Source organism: Crassostrea angulata, unplaced genomic scaffold (assembly GCF_025612915.1).
Source record: "Crassostrea angulata isolate pt1a10 unplaced genomic scaffold, ASM2561291v2 HiC_scaffold_41, whole genome shotgun sequence".
Lineage (NCBI taxonomy): Eukaryota > Metazoa > Mollusca > Bivalvia > Ostreida > Ostreidae > Magallana > Magallana angulata.
The window spans coordinates 44,669-65,267 of record NW_026441596.1 but is presented as its reverse complement, the minus strand read 5'-3'; the positions used below and the strand labels follow the sequence as shown (position 1 = coordinate 65,267).

Sequence of the window (20,599 nt, the reverse complement as noted above, 5' to 3'; positions counted from 1 at the left end):
ATTTAAACACTTCCACGGATTGAAATGTTCCGCCAATCGCTACGCTTGTCTTATACGCACCTCGGGCAAACCGACCAATTTAATGTTTACAAGGACGTCCGCAATTTACCTGTTCGCTTCAATCCCCCTCGCGTGATATATAAAGCCGCGATTCGCTTAGCGCCACTCATAGTTTCAGTTTGCCAGCAATCTGTAAACATGCCACCCAAAGTCGGATCTAAAGGAGCTAAGAAAGCCGCCACCAAGGCCAAGGCCCAGAGAACTGGGGACAAGAAAAAGCGCAGGAGGAGGAGGGAATCCTACGCTATCTACATCTACAAAGTCCTGAAGCAGGTGCACCCTGACACTGGAGTTTCCAGCAAGGCCATGAGCATCATGAATTCTTTCGTCAATGACATCTTCGAGAGAATCGCCGCCGAGGCTTCCCGCCTGGCCCACTACAACAAACGCTCAACCATCACCAGCAGAGAAATCCAGACTGCAGTCCGTCTTCTCCTGCCCGGTGAATTGGCCAAGCACGCTGTCTCTGAAGGCACCAAGGCTGTCACCAAGTACACCAGCAGCAAGTAAACTGCAAGCAGTGGCAGTTTGATAAAACAAAACGGCCCTTTTCAGGGCCACACAAATTTTTCGAAAAGCTACCATCTTTATAATGCAATAGTAAACAACTGTTTCAGTTGTGTGTACTGGTTGTGTCATTGTAATGCTGTCAATTTCTTAAACAGTCCTTTAAGAAAAATAAACAAATACATGAAGAAAAAAAAAACCCTCAAACACACATACATCAAATACAAATTATGCATCAGAGGGGTACGTACATGTACAATAAAAACAAAATCTTTCCCAATTACAGCACATGTGCCCGATTTCCACAGATTTCTCCTATTTTCGATGTAATAGTCTTAGAGTACAGAAGAATCCCATTGGTTGTGTTTATTTATAGTTGTGTTTATATATAGTTGTGTTTATTTATAATGGCACATAACTGATAGTTATGACTGAACAATTTAACATATGATCTGTCTGTTGAATACTATTATCTAATGTTATAATAAATCTGTAACAACATATTCTGGGCACACAACTATGCTGTATATTCTAATTTATTTCCCCACCTATTAATTGTTACAACGATAATTCACTTCCGCAGATTTTAAGACTTGAATATGGTCCACAATAGCCCATATATTATTTCATTGTAATTTATTGATATTCAAATATCAGAAAACAATCGATAAATGATGTGTTTATGTTTACATAGTATGTGTCTATTTAAACATGTTATAATATAGATTTTTGGAATAAAAAAATAACCAAACATTTATATCTAACAGCTGGTGAAATATATTGCTTTGTTTAAACTGCACGGAATGATTTGGTCCTTATTCTGAATATCAAGATTGTTAAAAAAGAAATAATAAAAATACAAATATGGTTGGGTTAGTACTATTAGTAATATTAGTACTAGTCAAATTTGAATATAGAAAGCATGTCAGGGAAAGGTGTGATATTGACAATGATGTGTGTGTGTCTTGTTTTTTTTTTTTCTTTTTTTTTTGGGGGGGGGGGGGGGGGGGGGGTTAGGGAACGGGTGGTGGTTTGACCTTGCCTTAACATTAACTACTTATCAATAACCCTTTCTGTATTCCATTAACTCCTGTTCTTTATGTCAGATATACATATATCATAACCCAGTATGTACAACATTTCACAACATGTGTGATAGAGGCATCTTTTCTAAAAATTTGGTGGCCGTTAAAACGGCCGTTTGTTGTCCTGTGCGTGTAGCACAAAGGCGGTTGGTTGTCTAACCACCGAATCCGTAGAGGGTACGTCCCTGTCTCTTCAGAGCGTAGACAACGTCCATGGCTGTGACGGTCTTCCTCTTGGCGTGCTCTGTGTATGTGACTGCGTCACGGATGACGTTCTCAAGGAACACCTTCAGGACACCACGGGTCTCCTCGTAGATGAGTCCGGAGATACGTTTGACTCCACCTCTGCGTGCAAGACGACGGATGGCGGGCTTGGTGATACCCTGGATGTTATCTCTCAAGACTTTCCTGTGACGCTTGGCGCCCCCCTTTCCAAGTCCTTTTCCTCCTTTACCACGTCCAGACATGTTTTCTCTCAGTTAAAGTGTACTGAAATGATCATCTACTGCCGCGTGAACAGCTTATAAAGCCCTTTATTTACGACCCGTGAGAGAGCATTCTACCTTGAAAAGTTCGGCAGGGAAAAATTAGCAATAAGTAAACTGAACGCTGATTGGCTACAGTGTAAACGCGCCTCGGCGCTTGTTTGTTGACATGTTGTCTGCAGGCACTTTTCTGTTATATAAGATATATTTAACAAGAAATCATATTGACGCAAGCGTCAAATGGGCCGCACAAATATAATTGTTTTATGAAACATCATTGGTTGTTTACATAAAAAACACACCACAAAGAAAATAACGAGTTGGTTGTACTAATTTTAATGGTAGATTTTAATTTTTAATTACTATATTTTCAGCAATTCGTTTTGAATTTTACATTTTTACTATTATTATTTAGAATAGAGTTCGATATTTTTTTTCCTAAATGGAATTGTAAATCTTATCTTCACTACAGTTTATGAAGATAATCATTGTTATTTCAAAAGAATTAAAAATAAATCATGTTAGCTCAATTTTTCAGGTCCATACAAATTTTTAGATTTTTCTTATTTTTGCGTAAAAAAATGATATGGATGTCATTTCATGATAATTTTCTACCACAAAGCACATGGCAATATAATAAATTCACACACAAAGTCATTGTATTTGACGCAGCACATATATAGAAATTCAAATACATTACTTATATATAAAAGTTCATGTCATCCAGGTCTTTAGTATTTTGGGTCTTTAGTATGTTTCGTATACCGATCCCGATACAATGGAAAACTCCGAAATTTTCCGAGTATATTATAGTCTCGATAAAAACGCGTCTAACACGACAGTCTATGAGTGACCAACTTTTCATTAAGAGCAAAAAAAAAAATATGTAATATTTTTAAAAGGCATTAACATTTTCTACATGCAAATTTACTTTTAATTGATGAAAATGAGCATAATTATTAATTCATTAAAAAAAAAACTACCCCGCAGAAACGCAGTTACAATTTTTAAATGTGTATCAAATAACGGACCGCCTCCTGGCGGCCCGTAATAAAACTTTTTGGGGTTTCTTTTTTTTTAAAAAGAGGGATGGTGGTATTGAATAAATCATTTGTTCCAGATTTTCTACATCTTACCAAAACATAGGAACACAATAATTATTATCATTTTGCTTTTGTTTAATATCATTTTTAAAGTGTAAACACACATTCTGTATTAAATCTAGTAATAAATACATGCAAAGAAAAAAAAATCATTTTTCTTACCGGTGAGTACATATCAAAATGAAAACATAATGCAATATGATGATATTTACTTTAGCAATTTCAGTTATAGTGTAATTTCAATGTGTATTTCTTCCCTTTTTGATGAATTATGCACCAGTGATTCAGTCAAGTGTTCATTTCATTGAGATAAAAAATACACTTTCCATTCTTTACAAGGAAACTGAATAAAAGAAAACAAAATCCGACAAGAACATGAACACATGCTCATGACATACTTTACCACTGAAATATGAAAAAAGAACTACAGGGGACAAATATTACACAAATTTCAATTTCATGCAGAATCGCTCTTTTAGTAGTGAATTTTCCTACTTTTAAACTAATTCATTGCACTATCTTTATATTTTCTTTAACATAACACACAGTTATATGTGCGAGCATCATAGCACGAATGTCTGAGACTGAAGTATAAGAATCAAATATGGTTGCAATAATTATAAAATATTATGTGCCATACACATTTCTGTCGGTAAATTTTAAGTACTGATGCAAGTACAGCCCTACATTTTCCGGCAATATTTTTCTTGTAATGTTATGACTAAATGCACAACTTACAGAGAAAAAAATCAATCACAATGCAATCATATGTATAGCTGTATGGTATAGTATAATATATTCTCTTCAGAAGGGCCTTTTATATTGTGTCAGATCAAATCATTCTACCCATTGACCATTGTCATGTTTGTAGTTCACAGTGAAATATGATAAGAAGGGCAGAGTTTAGAAGTACATATTATGTGTGTAGGGTTTAATCTCATGTTTTCAAAATGTGCACTTTTTACTTGTGCAATTTCGTTGAATTGTAGTCTTCATTGATTGTAATATAGGCATCTTTTCTAAAAGTTTAGGTGGCCGTGAAAACGGCCGTTTTGTATTTGTCAGAGACAAAGAAATTTAAGCTCTCTCGCCACGGATACGTCTGGCAAGCTGGATGTCTTTTGGCATGATGGTGACTCTCTTGGATAGCGCACAAGTTGGTGTCCTCAAAGAGTCCAACAAGGTAAGCTTCGCTGGCTTCCTGGAGAGCCATGACGGCGGAGCTCTGGAATCGCAGATCAGTCTTGAAGTCCTGAGCAATCTCACGGACCAGACGCTGGAAGGGCAATTTCTGATGAGCAACTCTGTGCTTTTCTGGTATCTCCTGATCTCACGGAGAGCGACGGTTCCGGGCCTGTATCTGTGGGGTTTCTTGACTCCACCAGTGGCTGGGGCGCTCTTACGGGCGGCCTTGGTAGCCAGTTGTTTACGTGGAGCCTTTCCTCCGGTAGATTTTCTTGCAGTCTGCTTTGTACGAGCCATCTTCGACGAGTGTCAAATGAATGAATGAGGCAGATCGCTCTCTGTATAAATTTTATACCGAGTCGATGAATAACAGGTCTGCCTTCAAAATCACCGCGCCCTCACTAACGACCATTGCCATTGGTTATCCTAACTGAGAGAGCTGGCCTGTGATTAGTCGGTAATAACTCGTGCCCATTGGCCCGGTGCAAAATCATTTCAATCCGGCTTTTGCACAGAATTTGTGAACTTAGAAAATTAGGCGTATATCGGTGAAATTTGAATTTAAGAGATACAGAAAAGCAACCAGTATAAGACTAACAGCAAATTTCGATAGAAATACAACATATACATGTCTTTAAAACTATTCAGCGATTTTCATGTTCATAATCAGATTAAAATCAACAACTCATAGCAACTCAATGCATACATGTAGGCCCTATAATCCGTTAAATACATCCATCAAATTCATAACTGATATAATGTATATGTATACCCTAAAAGGTCGAGTCGCATTATATATTTTTTTCAGAAGCCAAAAATGTTTAGAGAAGAGAGAACAATACATAATCAAGATGCACTAAGTACGTTGTATATATATATGTACACATATTAGAATATTAAAACAAAAACAAAATATATAAATAAATAAATAAACTTACCACGATATCTCAGAAAATGCCATGGGATGTAATCCAGTGCACTCATCCTGTAAATGCAGAGAGAAATGAGAATAGTCTGCTGTTCCCACATTCATAGTGACTGACACAATCATGTATATTTCATCCTGTATATGCACACTTCACATGTTCCTGTCCTGTAGAATTCAACAAAATAATAATTATGACTATGCTCCTTATTTATTTTTTGTTTGCTTTTGAAAAAGATTGACAAGCATGAATTCAATCACATGTCAAATAAAAAAAAAAGGTAATGTGCATGCAGCCTCATCCTACATCTATGATTAGATATGTACTTGTTGAATTAACAATTACATTTAAATGAGTTCTTCTGTTAAAACATTCCAATGGCATGTAAAAAAGATTAAAAACTAAGTGTTATATGCTGATATATGAATTCAAAATATTGTGAATTAAACAGGCCTCATTCGACTGATTGTCGCATTTGTGATATTTTCATATCCCTTATTTATTCTTATACTCATAGAAAAAAAAAAAATCCTCCTTGGAAGGGGGGGTGTTAGGTGTTTGGTGGGTTATTTATGGGTTTTTTTGGTGTTTTTTTTGTAATGTTGGGGACAGAGGCAGGGTGGGCATGCTATTGTTTAAAAAAAAAGATATCATTTGCACATTAATATTATTTTTTTTACAAGTTTAATACAAAGGCTAAAAATGTCATATTCATTACATGTTTCATGTGAATATATGTCAAGTGCAGAGACTAACATTTTCTAAATATAGGAAAACATGCACAGATAGTAATAATGCACGTCAATTCATTTTGTTTGTGTCTGTTTTTTGTTCATTATATCATTCATAATCAATGGATGATATTTCCAATACAAATGAAGAAATAAAGTAATGAATGAATGAATGAATGAATACATGGAATGAATACCGACAGTCGTCACCTTTTTTTTTATGCGATTTTAAAAACTATGTTTTATTAGATATGCACCCAAGCATGTAATATTACATTCATGACACACACACACACACATGTACGTTTCTTTGTTATTTGTAATTGAGACATCTTTTCGAAAAATATGGGTAGCCCTGAAAAGGGCTTTTTTTTTTTTTAAAGTGAGCAATCTGCAGTGATGCTGGAATTGCTTATTTCTTTGCTGCTGCCTTCTTGGGAGTCTTGGCTTTCTTTGCAGCTGACTTCTTAGGTGTCTTGACCTTCTTTGGCTTGGCTGCTGCCTTCTTTGGGGATTTAGTTGCTGCCTTCTTCTTTGGAGTCTTAACCTTCTTCGGTCCGGCTGCTTTCTTGGGGGACTTCTTCTTCTTCTCTGCAGTCTTTTTCTCTCCGGCTACCTTCTTTGGTTTTGCTGCTGCGGCCTTCTTGGGTTTTGCTGCCTTAGGCTTGGCAACTTTCTTGGCCTTTGGCTTCTTCTCAGTCTTGGGCTTGTCACCAAGCTTGAAGGAGCCACTGGCGCCTGTGCCCTTGGCTTGTTTCAGAGCACCTTTCTTCACTCCGTTCTTCAGAGCCATTTTCAAGTGGGCGTTGATGGAGTTGACGTCGTTGCCGACTTTGTAGTTGGCCATTATGTACTTTAGAATGGCTTGTCTGGAAGATCCGCCACGCTCTTTCAAAGATTCCAGGGCGGCCCTGATCATGTCAACGTACTTGGGGTGCGCTGCTGGCACCTTAGGCTTTGTAACCTTCTTCTTGGCTGGGGTTGTGGTTGCTGTATCTGCCATGGTTTCGGACGAAATGGAAACGGCGTTCTATTCACTGCGAACTAAGACGAGGAAATAATGGGGTCACAAGCACTCGCTGTTTTTGTTTACATCGAGCGCGGACGTCCTCGAAAACATCCCCTAAAATCGAAGCGCTTGTTCATACTGAGGTCGATGTGTGTTTTGATGTTGGTGTTTGCATCCTTGTTTCGACGTTTCATAGGCCGCAATTGTAACTATTCTACTAAAAACACGTAATGTGGATATATCTGTAAAGTATTATCTGCGTTTCGCCCGTAAAAATATCACGAAAATAATCAAAATTAAACGAAAACATAGGCCAGACTATCATTTTGCAACTGCACAGACAGCTAAAAGTCGCGCAATCTCTCTAAAAATTATAATTTTTTACAACTTATTCAGGGCTATAACCTGTTCACTTACTGAGACATGTATACTCAATGTCGTTTATTGTGGGGTGAAGTAATTCATGTTTCTTTTTTAACGAAACACGCGACAGCTCCGTGCATCCAGAAACACGCCACACAAAAATACGTGCCGGGAAAATGTTTACTCTAGAAATGATTGTAAATTTAAAAACCTGTCGGATAGAACAAATGAGACCAACACATAAATATCAAATTTGACAAAGGAAAAACTATATGTTAGTTTATCTATTACACGCAGCATTCTAGTGCAAAATACGCTGTAAAATCGTTTTGCTTATATACGAATTGTAATCCGACAAAGAAAAAAAAAATTCCATTCCTTTATTCCTTCACTAATTAATTAAACAAACTAAAATTTGTAAAAAAGAATTTCTATTTTAAAAATCCATTTCATTCATTCATTCATTCATCCATTCATTCATTTTTTGTATTCATCGCGAACCTATCTTTTTTTATCGTACCGAATGGTTTAGCTGCGCCTCAGAGTGTACACCATTACCTTAAGTTAGAAAGAAATAATATGCGGTACCAAATATGTAATAAACTTTTCCAAGAATGTCATGCGACCAGCATGCGAAGTTAAAACACTTATTCACAGAACACATATTTCATCCCACATTGGTATTTGCATGATCTCTCGTTTAATTTTTCATCCTATATTAATTCTAATACTGTAAATTTGATTGAAACCATCTACCAGCAACGTGTGAGGCAAACATCGTAAACTTATTATCTCGAGCTACCTCCAAAAAAAAAAAAAAAAAAAAAAAAAAAAAAATCACATGTACATCAGATTGCATTTATAGATATATCCATAAGCCTATACAGATGTAGATTTCGAAATTAATGCACATACAATTTATACAATATTCACCCCTAGCTTTCAATATCATTGATCTCTGACATAAATGTATTATTCACAGTAGCACTTCATCGAGTATAAGTACATATGAATCGTAATAATTTGACATTTATGTGACAGAGTATGCATGTGTGTATATATATATATATACGTTTCTTATCAATGGGTTTCAAACACTTCAGTTATATAAACACAGAAACCTAGAATTGTATATTTCCTTTTATACGACAAGTCGTTATCCAAGCACACAAAATCAGTTCAGTTAGAAATGGTTATTAATTAACGACCTGGTTATATACAGCACGCAAATTGTGCGAACATTCACGTGAATTTCTCCATAGTCTGTATCATCTATATGCGCCAAGTGTCTATTTATTTATTTTTTTCATTTATTTATTTATCTCTCTCTTTATTTTAAAGTCTGGCGATTTCCTTTACAAAATTAAATCGGGGAAAACGTTGATTACATGCAGTCAGGGACGAGGATGGTATATTAATTGACAGCGTAATAGAAATGAAATTAATCGAAATACAAATAGAATGTGCAAATCGGAATCAAAATATTGAACACAGACAGTTTTAAATTAATGTGTGTGTGTTTCTTTTTTCTTGAAAGCAACTGCACGCACGCTAATATATACCGTTGTCTCGATAATCTAAGAAGCGTGTATCTACGTGTGCTTTTTATATAAATGCTTATGTGCATGTACACTGCATATTATAGAGGCATCTTTTCGAAAAATATGGGTGGCCGTGAAAACGGCCGTTTGGTATAGACAAAAAAGTCGACAGAGCTGACTTTTTACTTGGCGGCGGGCTTCTGGGTCTTCTTGGGGAGGAGCACGGCCTGGATGTTGGGCAGAACACCACCCTGGGCGATGGTCACGCCGGACAGAAGTTTGTTCAACTCCTCGTCGTTGCGGATGGCCAGCTGCAGGTGACGGGGGATGATTCTGGTCTTTTTGTTGTCACGGGCTGCGTTGCCTGCCAACTCCAACACTTCAGCGGCCAAGTACTCAAGAACGGCGGCCAGGTACACAGGGGCACCGGCTCCGACTCTCTCGGCGTAGTTGCCCTTCCTCAGCAGACGGTGGATACGACCCACGGGGAACTGAAGTCCGGCACGGGATGATCGGCTCTTTGCCTTTCCCTTCACTTTACCTCCTTTACCACGTCCAGACATTTTCAAGTTGTAGGTTGGGTGCTGACAAAATGATATCAACGAATAACACACGATGCGCTGCGCCACGCTATTTAAACACTTCCACGGATTGAAATGTTCCGCCAATCGCTACGCTTGTCTTATACGCACCTCGGGCAAACCGACCAATTTAATGTTTACAAGGACGTCCGCAATTTACCTGTTCGCTTCAATCCCCCTCGCGTGATATATAAAGCCGCGATTCGCTTAGCGCCACTCATAGTTTCAGTTTGCCAGCAATCTGTAAACATGCCACCCAAAGTCGGATCTAAAGGAGCTAAGAAAGCCGCCACCAAGGCCAAGGCCCAGAGAACTGGGGACAAGAAAAAGCGCAGGAGGAGGAGGGAATCCTACGCTATCTACATCTACAAAGTCCTGAAGCAGGTGCACCCTGACACTGGAGTTTCCAGCAAGGCCATGAGCATCATGAATTCTTTCGTCAATGACATCTTCGAGAGAATCGCCGCCGAGGCTTCCCGCCTGGCCCACTACAACAAACGCTCAACCATCACCAGCAGAGAAATCCAGACTGCAGTCCGTCTTCTCCTGCCCGGTGAATTGGCCAAGCACGCTGTCTCTGAAGGCACCAAGGCTGTCACCAAGTACACCAGCAGCAAGTAAACTGCAAGCAGTGGCAGTTTGATAAAACAAAACGGCCCTTTTCAGGGCCACACAAATTTTTCGAAAAGCTACCATCTTTATAATGCAATAGTAAACAACTGTTTCAGTTGTGTGTACTGGTTGTGTCATTGTAATGCTGTCAATTTCTTAAACAGTCCTTTAAGAAAAATAAACAAATACATGAAGAAAAAAAAAACCCTCAAACACACATACATCAAATACAAATTATGCATCAGAGGGGTACGTACATGTACAATAAAAACAAAATCTTTCCCAATTACAGCACATGTGCCCGATTTCCACAGATTTCTCCTATTTTCGATGTAATAGTCTTAGAGTACAGAAGAATCCCATTGGTTGTGTTTATTTATAGTTGTGTTTATATATAGTTGTGTTTATTTATAATGGCACATAACTGATAGTTATGACTGAACAATTTAACATATGATCTGTCTGTTGAATACTATTATCTAATGTTATAATAAATCTGTAACAACATATTCTGGGCACACAACTATGCTGTATATTCTAATTTATTTCCCCACCTATTAATTGTTACAACGATAATTCACTTCCGCAGATTTTAAGACTTGAATATGGTCCACAATAGCCCATATATTATTTCATTGTAATTTATTGATATTCAAATATCAGAAAACAATCGATAAATGATGTGTTTATGTTTACATAGTATGTGTCTATTTAAACATGTTATAATATAGATTTTTGGAATAAAAAAATAACCAAACATTTATATCTAACAGCTGGTGAAATATATTGCTTTGTTTAAACTGCACGGAATGATTTGGTCCTTATTCTGAATATCAAGATTGTTAAAAAAGAAATAATAAAAATACAAATATGGTTGGGTTAGTACTATTAGTAATATTAGTACTAGTCAAATTTGAATATAGAAAGCATGTCAGGGAAAGGTGTGATATTGACAATGATGTGTGTGTGTCTTGTTTTTTTTTTTTCTTTTTTTTTTGGGGGGGGGGGGGGGGGGGGGGGGTTAGGGAACGGGTGGTGGTTTGACCTTGCCTTAACATTAACTACTTATCAATAACCCTTTCTGTATTCCATTAACTCCTGTTCTTTATGTCAGATATACATATATCATAACCCAGTATGTACAACATTTCACAACATGTGTGATAGAGGCATCTTTTCTAAAAATTTGGTGGCCGTTAAAACGGCCGTTTGTTGTCCTGTGCGTGTAGCACAAAGGCGGTTGGTTGTCTAACCACCGAATCCGTAGAGGGTACGTCCCTGTCTCTTCAGAGCGTAGACAACGTCCATGGCTGTGACGGTCTTCCTCTTGGCGTGCTCTGTGTATGTGACTGCGTCACGGATGACGTTCTCAAGGAACACCTTCAGGACACCACGGGTCTCCTCGTAGATGAGTCCGGAGATACGTTTGACTCCACCTCTGCGTGCAAGACGACGGATGGCGGGCTTGGTGATACCCTGGATGTTATCTCTCAAGACTTTCCTGTGACGCTTGGCGCCCCCCTTTCCAAGTCCTTTTCCTCCTTTACCACGTCCAGACATGTTTTCTCTCAGTTAAAGTGTACTGAAATGATCATCTACTGCCGCGTGAACAGCTTATAAAGCCCTTTATTTACGACCCGTGAGAGAGCATTCTACCTTGAAAAGTTCGGCAGGGAAAAATTAGCAATAAGTAAACTGAACGCTGATTGGCTACAGTGTAAACGCGCCTCGGCGCTTGTTTGTTGACATGTTGTCTGCAGGCACTTTTCTGTTATATAAGATATATTTAATAAAACTTTTTGGGGTTTCTTTTTTTTTAAAAAGAGGGATGGTGGTATTGAATAAATCATTTGTTCCAGATTTTCTACATCTTACCAAAACATAGGAACACAATAATTATTATCATTTTGCTTTTGTTTAATATCATTTTTAAAGTGTAAACACACATTCTGTATTAAATCTAGTAATAAATACATGCAAAGAAAAAAAAATCATTTTTCTTACCGGTGAGTACATATCAAAATGAAAACATAATGCAATATGATGATATTTACTTTAGCAATTTCAGTTATAGTGTAATTTCAATGTGTATTTCTTCCCTTTTTGATGAATTATGCACCAGTGATTCAGTCAAGTGTTCATTTCATTGAGATAAAAAATACACTTTCCATTCTTTACAAGGAAACTGAATAAAAGAAAACAAAATCCGACAAGAACATGAACACATGCTCATGACATACTTTACCACTGAAATATGAAAAAAGAACTACAGGGGACAAATATTACACAAATTTCAATTTCATGCAGAATCGCTCTTTTAGTAGTGAATTTTCCTACTTTTAAACTAATTCATTGCACTATCTTTATATTTTCTTTAACATAACACACAGTTATATGTGCGAGCATCATAGCACGAATGTCTGAGACTGAAGTATAAGAATCAAATATGGTTGCAATAATTATAAAATATTATGTGCCATACACATTTCTGTCGGTAAATTTTAAGTACTGATGCAAGTACAGCCCTACATTTTCCGGCAATATTTTTCTTGTAATGTTATGACTAAATGCACAACTTACAGAGAAAAAAATCAATCACAATGCAATCATATGTATAGCTGTATGGTATAGTATAATATATTCTCTTCAGAAGGGCCTTTTATATTGTGTCAGATCAAATCATTCTACCCATTGACCATTGTCATGTTTGTAGTTCACAGTGAAATATGATAAGAAGGGCAGAGTTTAGAAGTACATATTATGTGTGTAGGGTTTAATCTCATGTTTTCAAAATGTGCACTTTTTACTTGTGCAATTTCGTTGAATTGTAGTCTTCATTGATTGTAATATAGGCATCTTTTCTAAAAGTTTAGGTGGCCGTGAAAACGGCCGTTTTGTATTTGTCAGAGACAAAGAAATTTAAGCTCTCTCGCCACGGATACGTCTGGCAAGCTGGATGTCTTTTGGCATGATGGTGACTCTCTTGGCGTGGATAGCGCACAAGTTGGTGTCCTCAAAGAGTCCAACAAGGTAAGCTTCGCTGGCTTCCTGGAGAGCCATGACGGCGGAGCTCTGGAATCGCAGATCAGTCTTGAAGTCCTGAGCAATCTCACGGACCAGACGCTGGAAGGGCAATTTCCTGATGAGCAACTCTGTGCTTTTCTGGTATCTCCTGATCTCACGGAGAGCGACGGTTCCGGGCCTGTATCTGTGGGGTTTCTTGACTCCACCAGTGGCTGGGGCGCTCTTACGGGCGGCCTTGGTAGCCAGTTGTTTACGTGGAGCCTTTCCTCCGGTAGATTTTCTTGCAGTCTGCTTTGTACGAGCCATCTTCGACGAGTGTCAAATGAATGAATGAGGCAGATCGCTCTCTGTATAAATTTTATACCGAGTCGATGAATAACAGGTCTGCCTTCAAAATCACCGCGCCCTCACTAACGACCATTGCCATTGGTTATCCTAACTGAGAGAGCTGGCCTGTGATTAGTCGGTAATAACTCGTGCCCATTGGCCCGGTGCAAAATCATTTCAATCCGGCTTTTGCACAGAATTTGTGAACTTAGAAAATTAGGCGTATATCGGTGAAATTTGAATTTAAGAGATACAGAAAAGCAACCAGTATAAGACTAACAGCAAATTTCGATAGAAATACAACATATACATGTCTTTAAAACTATTCAGCGATTTTCATGTTCATAATCAGATTAAAATCAACAACTCATAGCAACTCAATGCATACATGTAGGCCCTATAATCCGTTAAATACATCCATCAAATTCATAACTGATATAATGTATATGTATACCCTAAAAGGTCGAGTCGCATTATATATTTTTTTCAGAAGCCAAAAATGTTTAGAGAAGAGAGAACAATACATAATCAAGATGCACTAAGTACGTTGTATATATATATGTACACATATTAGAATATTAAAACAAAAACAAAATATATAAATAAATAAATAAACTTACCACGATATCTCAGAAAATGCCATGGGATGTAATCCAGTGCACTCATCCTGTAAATGCAGAGAGAAATGAGAATAGTCTGCTGTTCCCACATTCATAGTGACTGACACAATCATGTATATTTCATCCTGTATATGCACACTTCACATGTTCCTGTCCTGTAGAATTCAACAAAATAATAATTATGACTATGCTCCTTATTTATTTTTTGTTTGCTTTTGAAAAAGATTGACAAGCATGAATTCAATCACATGTCAAATAAAAAAAAAAGGTAATGTGCATGCAGCCTCATCCTACATCTATGATTAGATATGTACTTGTTGAATTAACAATTACATTTAAATGAGTTCTTCTGTTAAAACATTCCAATGGCATGTAAAAAAGATTAAAAACTAAGTGTTATATGCTGATATATGAATTCAAAATATTGTGAATTAAACAGGCCTCATTCGACTGATTGTCGCATTTGTGATATTTTCATATCCCTTATTTATTCTTATACTCATAGAAAAAAAAAAAATCCTCCTTGGAAGGGGGGGTGTTAGGTGTTTGGTGGGTTATTTATGGGTTTTTTGGTGTTTTTTTTTGTAATGTTGGGGACAGAGGCAGGGTGGGCATGCTATTGTTTAAAAAAAAAGATATCATTTGCACATTAATATTATTTTTTTTACAAGTTTAATACAAAGGCTAAAAATGTCATATTCATTACATGTTTCATGTGAATATATGTCAAGTGCAGAGACTAACATTTTCTAAATATAGGAAAACATGCACAGATAGTAATAATGCACGTCAATTCATTTTGTTTGTGTCTGTTTTTTGTTCATTATATCATTCATAATCAATGGATGATATTTCCAATACAAATGAAGAAATAAAGTAATGAATGAATGAATGAATGAATACATGGAATGAATACCGACAGTCGTCACCTTTTTTTTTATGCGATTTTAAAAACTATGTTTTATTAGATATGCACCCAAGCATGTAATATTACATTCATGACACACACACACACACATGTACGTTTCTTTGTTATTTGTAATTGAGACATCTTTTCGAAAAATATGGGTAGCCCTGAAAAGGGCTTTTTTTTTTTTTAAAGTGAGCAATCTGCAGTGATGCTGGAATTGCTTATTTCTTTGCTGCTGCCTTCTTGGGAGTCTTGGCTTTCTTTGCAGCTGACTTCTTAGGTGTCTTGACCTTCTTTGGCTTGGCTGCTGCCTTCTTTGGGGATTTAGTTGCTGCCTTCTTCTTTGGAGTCTTAACCTTCTTCGGTCCGGCTGCTTTCTTGGGGGACTTCTTCTTCTTCTCTGCAGTCTTTTTCTCTCCGGCTACCTTCTTTGGTTTTGCTGCTGCGGCCTTCTTGGGTTTTGCTGCCTTAGGCTTGGCAACTTTCTTGGCCTTTGGCTTCTTCTCAGTCTTGGGCTTGTCACCAAGCTTGAAGGAGCCACTGGCGCCTGTGCCCTTGGCTTGTTTCAGAGCACCTTTCTTCACTCCGTTCTTCAGAGCCATTTTCAAGTGGGCGTTGATGGAGTTGACGTCGTTGCCGACTTTGTAGTTGGCCATTATGTACTTTAGAATGGCTTGTCTGGAAGATCCGCCACGCTCTTTCAAAGATTCCAGGGCGGCCCTGATCATGTCAACGTACTTGGGGTGCGCTGCTGGCACCTTAGGCTTTGTAACCTTCTTCTTGGCTGGGGTTGTGGTTGCTGTATCTGCCATGGTTTCGGACGAAATGGAAACGGCGTTCTATTCACTGCGAACTAAGACGAGGAAATAATGGGGTCACAAGCACTCGCTGTTTTTGTTTACATCGAGCGCGGACGTCCTCGAAAACATCCCCTAAAATCGAAGCGCTTGTTCATACTGAGGTCGATGTGTGTTTTGATGTTGGTGTTTGCATCCTTGTTTCGACGTTTCATAGGCCGCAATTGTAACTATTCTACTAAAAACACGTAATGTGGATATATCTGTAAAGTATTATCTGCGTTTCGCCCGTAAAAATATCACGAAAATAATCAAAATTAAACGAAAACATAGGCCAGACTATCATTTTGCAACTGCACAGACAGCTAAAAGTCGCGCAATCTCTCTAAAAATTATAATTTTTTACAACTTATTCAGGGCTATAACCTGTTCACTTACTGAGACATGTATACTCAATGTCGTTTATTGTGGGGTGAAGTAATTCATGTTTCTTTTTTAACGAAACACGCGACAGCTCCGTGCATCCAGAAACACGCCACACAAAAATACGTGCCGGGAAAATGTTTACTCTAGAAATGATTGTAAATTTAAAAACCTGTCGGATAGAACAAATGAGACCAACACATAAATATCAAATTTGACAAAGGAAAAACTATATGTTAGTTTATCTATTACACGCAGCATTCTAGTGCAAAATACGCTGTAAAATCGTTTTGCTTATATACGAATTGTAATCCGACAAAGAAAAAAAAAATTCCATTCCTTTATTCCTTCACTAATTAATTAAACAAACTAAAATTTGTAAAAAAGAATTTCTATTTTAAAAATCCATTTCATTCATTCATTCATTCATCCATTCATTCATTTTTTGTATTCATCGCGAACCTATCTTTTTTTATCGTACCGAATGGTTTAGCTGCGCCTCAGAGTGTACACCATTACCTTAAGTTAGAAAGAAATAATATGCGGTACCAAATATGTAATAAACTTTTCCAAGAATGTCATGCGACCAGCATGCGAAGTTAAAACACTTATTCACAGAACACATATTTCATCCCACATTGGTATTTGCATGATCTCTCGTTTAATTTTTCATCCTATATTAATTCTAATACTGTAAATTTGATTGAAACCATCTACCAGCAACGTGTGAGGCAAACATCGTAAACTTATTATCTCGAGCTACCTCCAAAAAAAAAAAAAAAAAAAAAAAAAAAAAAATCACATGTACATCAGATTGCATTTATAGATATATCCATAAGCCTATACAGATGTAGATTTCGAAATTAATGCACATACAATTTATACAATATTCACCCCTAGCTTTCAATATCATTGATCTCTGACATAAATGTATTATTCACAGTAGCACTTCATCGAGTATAAGTACATATGAATCGTAATAATTTGACATTTATGTGACAGAGTATGCATGTGTGTATATATATATATATACGTTTCTTATCAATGGGTTTCAAACACTTCAGTTATATAAACACAGAAACCTAGAATTGTATATTTCCTTTTATACGACAAGTCGTTATCCAAGCACACAAAATCAGTTCAGTTAGAAATGGTTATTAATTAACGACCTGGTTATATACAGCACGCAAATTGTGCGAACATTCACGTGAATTTCTCCATAGTCTGTATCATCTATATGCGCCAAGTGTCTATTTATTTATTTTTTTCATTTATTTATTTATCTCTCTCTTTATTTTAAAGTCTGGCGATTTCCTTTACAAAATTAAATCGGGGAAAACGTTGATTACATGCAGTCAGGGACGAGGATGGTATATTAATTGACAGCGTAATAGAAATGAAATTAATCGAAATACAAATAGAATGTGCAAATCGGAATCAAAATATTGAACACAGACAGTTTTAAATTAATGTGTGTGTGTTTCTTTTTTCTTGAAAGCAACTGCACGCACGCTAATATATACCGTTGTCTCGATAATCTAAGAAGCGTGTATCTACGTGTGCTTTTTATATAAATGCTTATGTGCATGTACACTGCATATTATAGAGGCATCTTTTCGAAAAATATGGGTGGCCGTGAAAACGGCCGTTTGGTATAGACAAAAAAGTCGACAGAGCTGACTTTTTACTTGGCGGCGGGCTTCTGGGTCTTCTTGGGGAGGAGCACGGCCTGGATGTTGGGCAGAACACCACCCTGGGCGATGGTCACGCCGGACAGAAGTTTGTTCAACTCCTCGTCGTTGCGGATGGCCAGCTGCAGGTGACGGGGGATGATTCTGGTCTTTTTGTTGTCACGGGCTGCGTTGCCTGCCAACTCCAACACTTCAGCGGCCAAGTACTCAAGAACGGCGGCCAGGTACACAGGGGCACCGGCTCCGACTCTCTCGGCGTAGTTGCCCTTCCTCAGCAGACGGTGGATACGACCCACGGGGAACTGAAGTCCGGCACGGGATGATCGGCTCTTTGCCTTTCCCTTCACTTTACCTCCTTTACCACGTCCAGACATTTTCAAGTTGTAGGTTGGGTGCTGACAAAATGATATCAACGAATAACACACGATGCGCTGCGCCACGCTATTTAAACACTTCCACGGATTGAAATGTTCCGCCAATCGCTACGCTTGTCTTATACGCACCTCGGGCAAACCGACCAATTTAATGTTTACAAGGACGTCCGCAATTTACCTGTTCGCTTCAATCCCCCTCGCGTGATATATAAAGCCGCGATTCGCTTAGCGCCACTCATAGTTTCAGTTTGCCAGCAATCTGTAAACATGCCACCCAAAGTCGGATCTAAAGGAGCTAAGAAAGCCGCCACCAAGGCCAAGGCCCAGAGAACTGGGGACAAGAAAAAGCGCAGGAGGAGGAGGGAATCCTACGCTATCTACATCTACAAAGTCCTGAAGCAGGTGCACCCTGACACTGGAGTTTCCAGCAAGGCCATGAGCATCATGAATTCTTTCGTCAATGACATCTTCGAGAGAATCGCCGCCGAGGCTTCCCGCCTGGCCCACTACAACAAACGCTCAACCATCACCAGCAGAGAAATCCAGACTGCAGTCCGTCTTCTCCTGCCCGGTGAATTGGCCAAGCACGCTGTCTCTGAAGGCACCAAGGCTGTCACCAAGTACACCAGCAGCAAGTAAACTGCAAGCAGTGGCAGTTTGATAAAACAAAACGGCCCTTTTCAGGGCCACACAAATTTTTCGAAAAGCTACCATCTTTATAATGCAATAGTAAACAACTGTTTCAGTTGTGTGTACTGGTTGTGTCATTGTAATGCTGTCAATTTCTTAAACAGTCCTTTAAGAAAAATAAACAAATACATGAAGAAAAAAAAAACCCTCAAACACACATACATCAAATACAAATTATGCATCAGAGGGGTACGTACATGTACAATAAAAACAAAATCTTTCCCAATTACAGCACATGTGCCCGATTTCCACAGATTTCTCCTATTTTCGATGTAATAGTCTTAGAGTACAGAAGAATCCCATTGGTTGTGTTTATTTATAGTTGTGTTTATATATAGTTGTGTTTATTTATAATGGCACATAACTGATAGTTATGACTGAACAATTTAACATATGATCTGTCTGTTGAATACTATTATCTAATGTTATAATAAATCTGTAACAACATATTCTGGGCACACAACTATGCTGTATATTCTAATTTATTTCCCCACCTATTAATTGTTACAACGATAATTCACTTCCGCAGATTTTAAGACTTGAATATGGTCCACAATAGCCCATATATTATTTCATTGTAATTTATTGATATTCAAATATCAGAAAACAATCGATAAATGATGTGTTTATGTTTACATAGTATGTGTCTATTTAAACATGTTATAATATAGATTTTTGGAATAAAAAAATAACCAAACATTTATATCTAACAGCTGGTGAAATATATTGCTTTGTTTAAACTGCACGGAATGATTTGGTCCTTATTCTGAATATCAAGATTGTTAAAAAAGAAATAATAAAAATACAAATATGGTTGGGTTAGTACTATTAGTAATATTAGTACTAGTCAAATTTGAATATAGAAAGCATGTCAGGGAAAGGTGTGATATTGACAATGATGTGTGTGTGTCTTGTTTTTTTTTTTTCTTTTTTTTTTGGGGGGGGGGGGGGGGGGGGGGGGTTAGGGAACGGGTGGTGGTTTGACCTTGCCTTAACATTAACTACTTATCAATAACCCTTTCTGTATTCCATTAACTCCTGTTCTTTATGTCAGATATACATATATCATAACCCAGTATGTACAACATTTCACAACATGTGTGATAGAGGCATCTTTTCTAAAAATTTGGTGGCCGTTAAAACGGCCGTTTGTTGTCCTGTGCGTGTAGCACAAAGGCGGTTGGTTGTCTAACCACCGAATCCGTAGAGGGTACGTCCCTGTCTCTTCAGAGCGTAGACAACGTCCATGGCTGTGACGGTCTTCCTCTTGGCGTGCTCTGTGTATGTGACTGCGTCACGGATGACGTTCTCAAGGAACACCTTCAGGACACCACGGGTCTCCTCGTAGATGAGTCCGGAGATACGTTTGACTCCACCTCTGCGTGCAAGACGACGGATGGCGGGCTTGGTGATACCCTGGATGTTATCTCTCAAGACTTTCCTGTGACGCTTGGCGCCCCCCTTTCCAAGTCCTTTTCCTCCTTTACCACGTCCAGACATGTTTTCTCTCAGTTAAAGTGTACTGAAATGATCATCTACTGCCGCGTGAACAGCT

At 37.9% G+C, this 20,599-nt stretch overlaps 7 protein-coding genes and 2 pseudogenes across 7 annotated transcripts; 3 read left to right on the top strand and 6 right to left on the bottom strand.

The window, feature by feature from the left end:
- Positions 1-9: 9 nt before the first annotated feature.
- Positions 10-774, top strand: LOC128168677 (histone H2B-like). Its single transcript, XM_052834827.1, has one exon. It carries the CDS (start codon positions 25-27, stop codon positions 568-570), a length of 546 nt encoding a protein of 181 aa, XP_052690787.1. The 5' UTR covers positions 10-24; the 3' UTR covers positions 571-774.
- Positions 775-3,302: 2,528 nt separating this feature from the next.
- On the bottom strand, positions 3,303-5,259 carry LOC128168696 (histone H3-like; annotated as a pseudogene).
- Positions 5,260-6,058: 799 nt separating this feature from the next.
- Positions 6,059-7,150, bottom strand: LOC128168693 (histone H1-delta-like). Its single transcript, XM_052834840.1, has one exon. It carries the CDS (start codon positions 7,083-7,085, stop codon positions 6,495-6,497), a length of 591 nt encoding a protein of 196 aa, XP_052690800.1. The 5' UTR covers positions 7,086-7,150; the 3' UTR covers positions 6,059-6,494.
- A 1,943-nt stretch (positions 7,151-9,093) lies between these two features.
- Positions 9,094-9,624, bottom strand: LOC128168695 (histone H2A-beta, sperm-like; annotated as a pseudogene).
- Positions 9,625-9,636: 12 nt separating this feature from the next.
- Positions 9,637-10,401, top strand: LOC128168694 (histone H2B-like). The gene has a single exon (XM_052834842.1). It carries the CDS (start codon positions 9,652-9,654, stop codon positions 10,195-10,197), a length of 546 nt encoding a protein of 181 aa, XP_052690802.1. The 5' UTR covers positions 9,637-9,651; the 3' UTR covers positions 10,198-10,401.
- Positions 10,402-12,019: 1,618 nt separating this feature from the next.
- Positions 12,020-15,969, bottom strand: LOC128168697 (histone H3-like). The gene is made up of 2 exons (XM_052834843.1): positions 15,426-15,969; positions 12,020-13,446 (listed from the first exon to the last, which is right to left on the bottom strand). The coding sequence occupies exons 1-2, from the start codon at positions 15,879-15,881 to the stop codon at positions 13,108-13,110; spliced, it is 795 nt and encodes a 264-aa protein (XP_052690803.1). The 5' UTR covers positions 15,882-15,969; the 3' UTR covers positions 12,020-13,107.
- Positions 15,970-17,120: 1,151 nt separating this feature from the next.
- Positions 17,121-18,427, bottom strand: LOC128168721 (histone H2A-like). The gene has a single exon (XM_052834866.1). It carries the CDS (start codon positions 18,352-18,354, stop codon positions 17,974-17,976), a length of 381 nt encoding a protein of 126 aa, XP_052690826.1. The 5' UTR covers positions 18,355-18,427; the 3' UTR covers positions 17,121-17,973.
- Positions 18,428-18,432: 5 nt separating this feature from the next.
- LOC128168720 (histone H2B-like) lies at positions 18,433-19,197 on the top strand. Its single transcript, XM_052834865.1, has one exon. It carries the CDS (start codon positions 18,448-18,450, stop codon positions 18,991-18,993), a length of 546 nt encoding a protein of 181 aa, XP_052690825.1. The 5' UTR covers positions 18,433-18,447; the 3' UTR covers positions 18,994-19,197.
- Positions 19,198-20,169: 972 nt separating this feature from the next.
- On the bottom strand, positions 20,170-20,588 carry LOC128168682 (histone H4). Its single transcript, XM_052834831.1, has one exon. The coding sequence runs from the start codon at positions 20,542-20,544 to the stop codon at positions 20,233-20,235; it is 312 nt and encodes a 103-aa protein (XP_052690791.1). The 5' UTR covers positions 20,545-20,588; the 3' UTR covers positions 20,170-20,232.
- Positions 20,589-20,599: the final 11 nt, after the last annotated feature.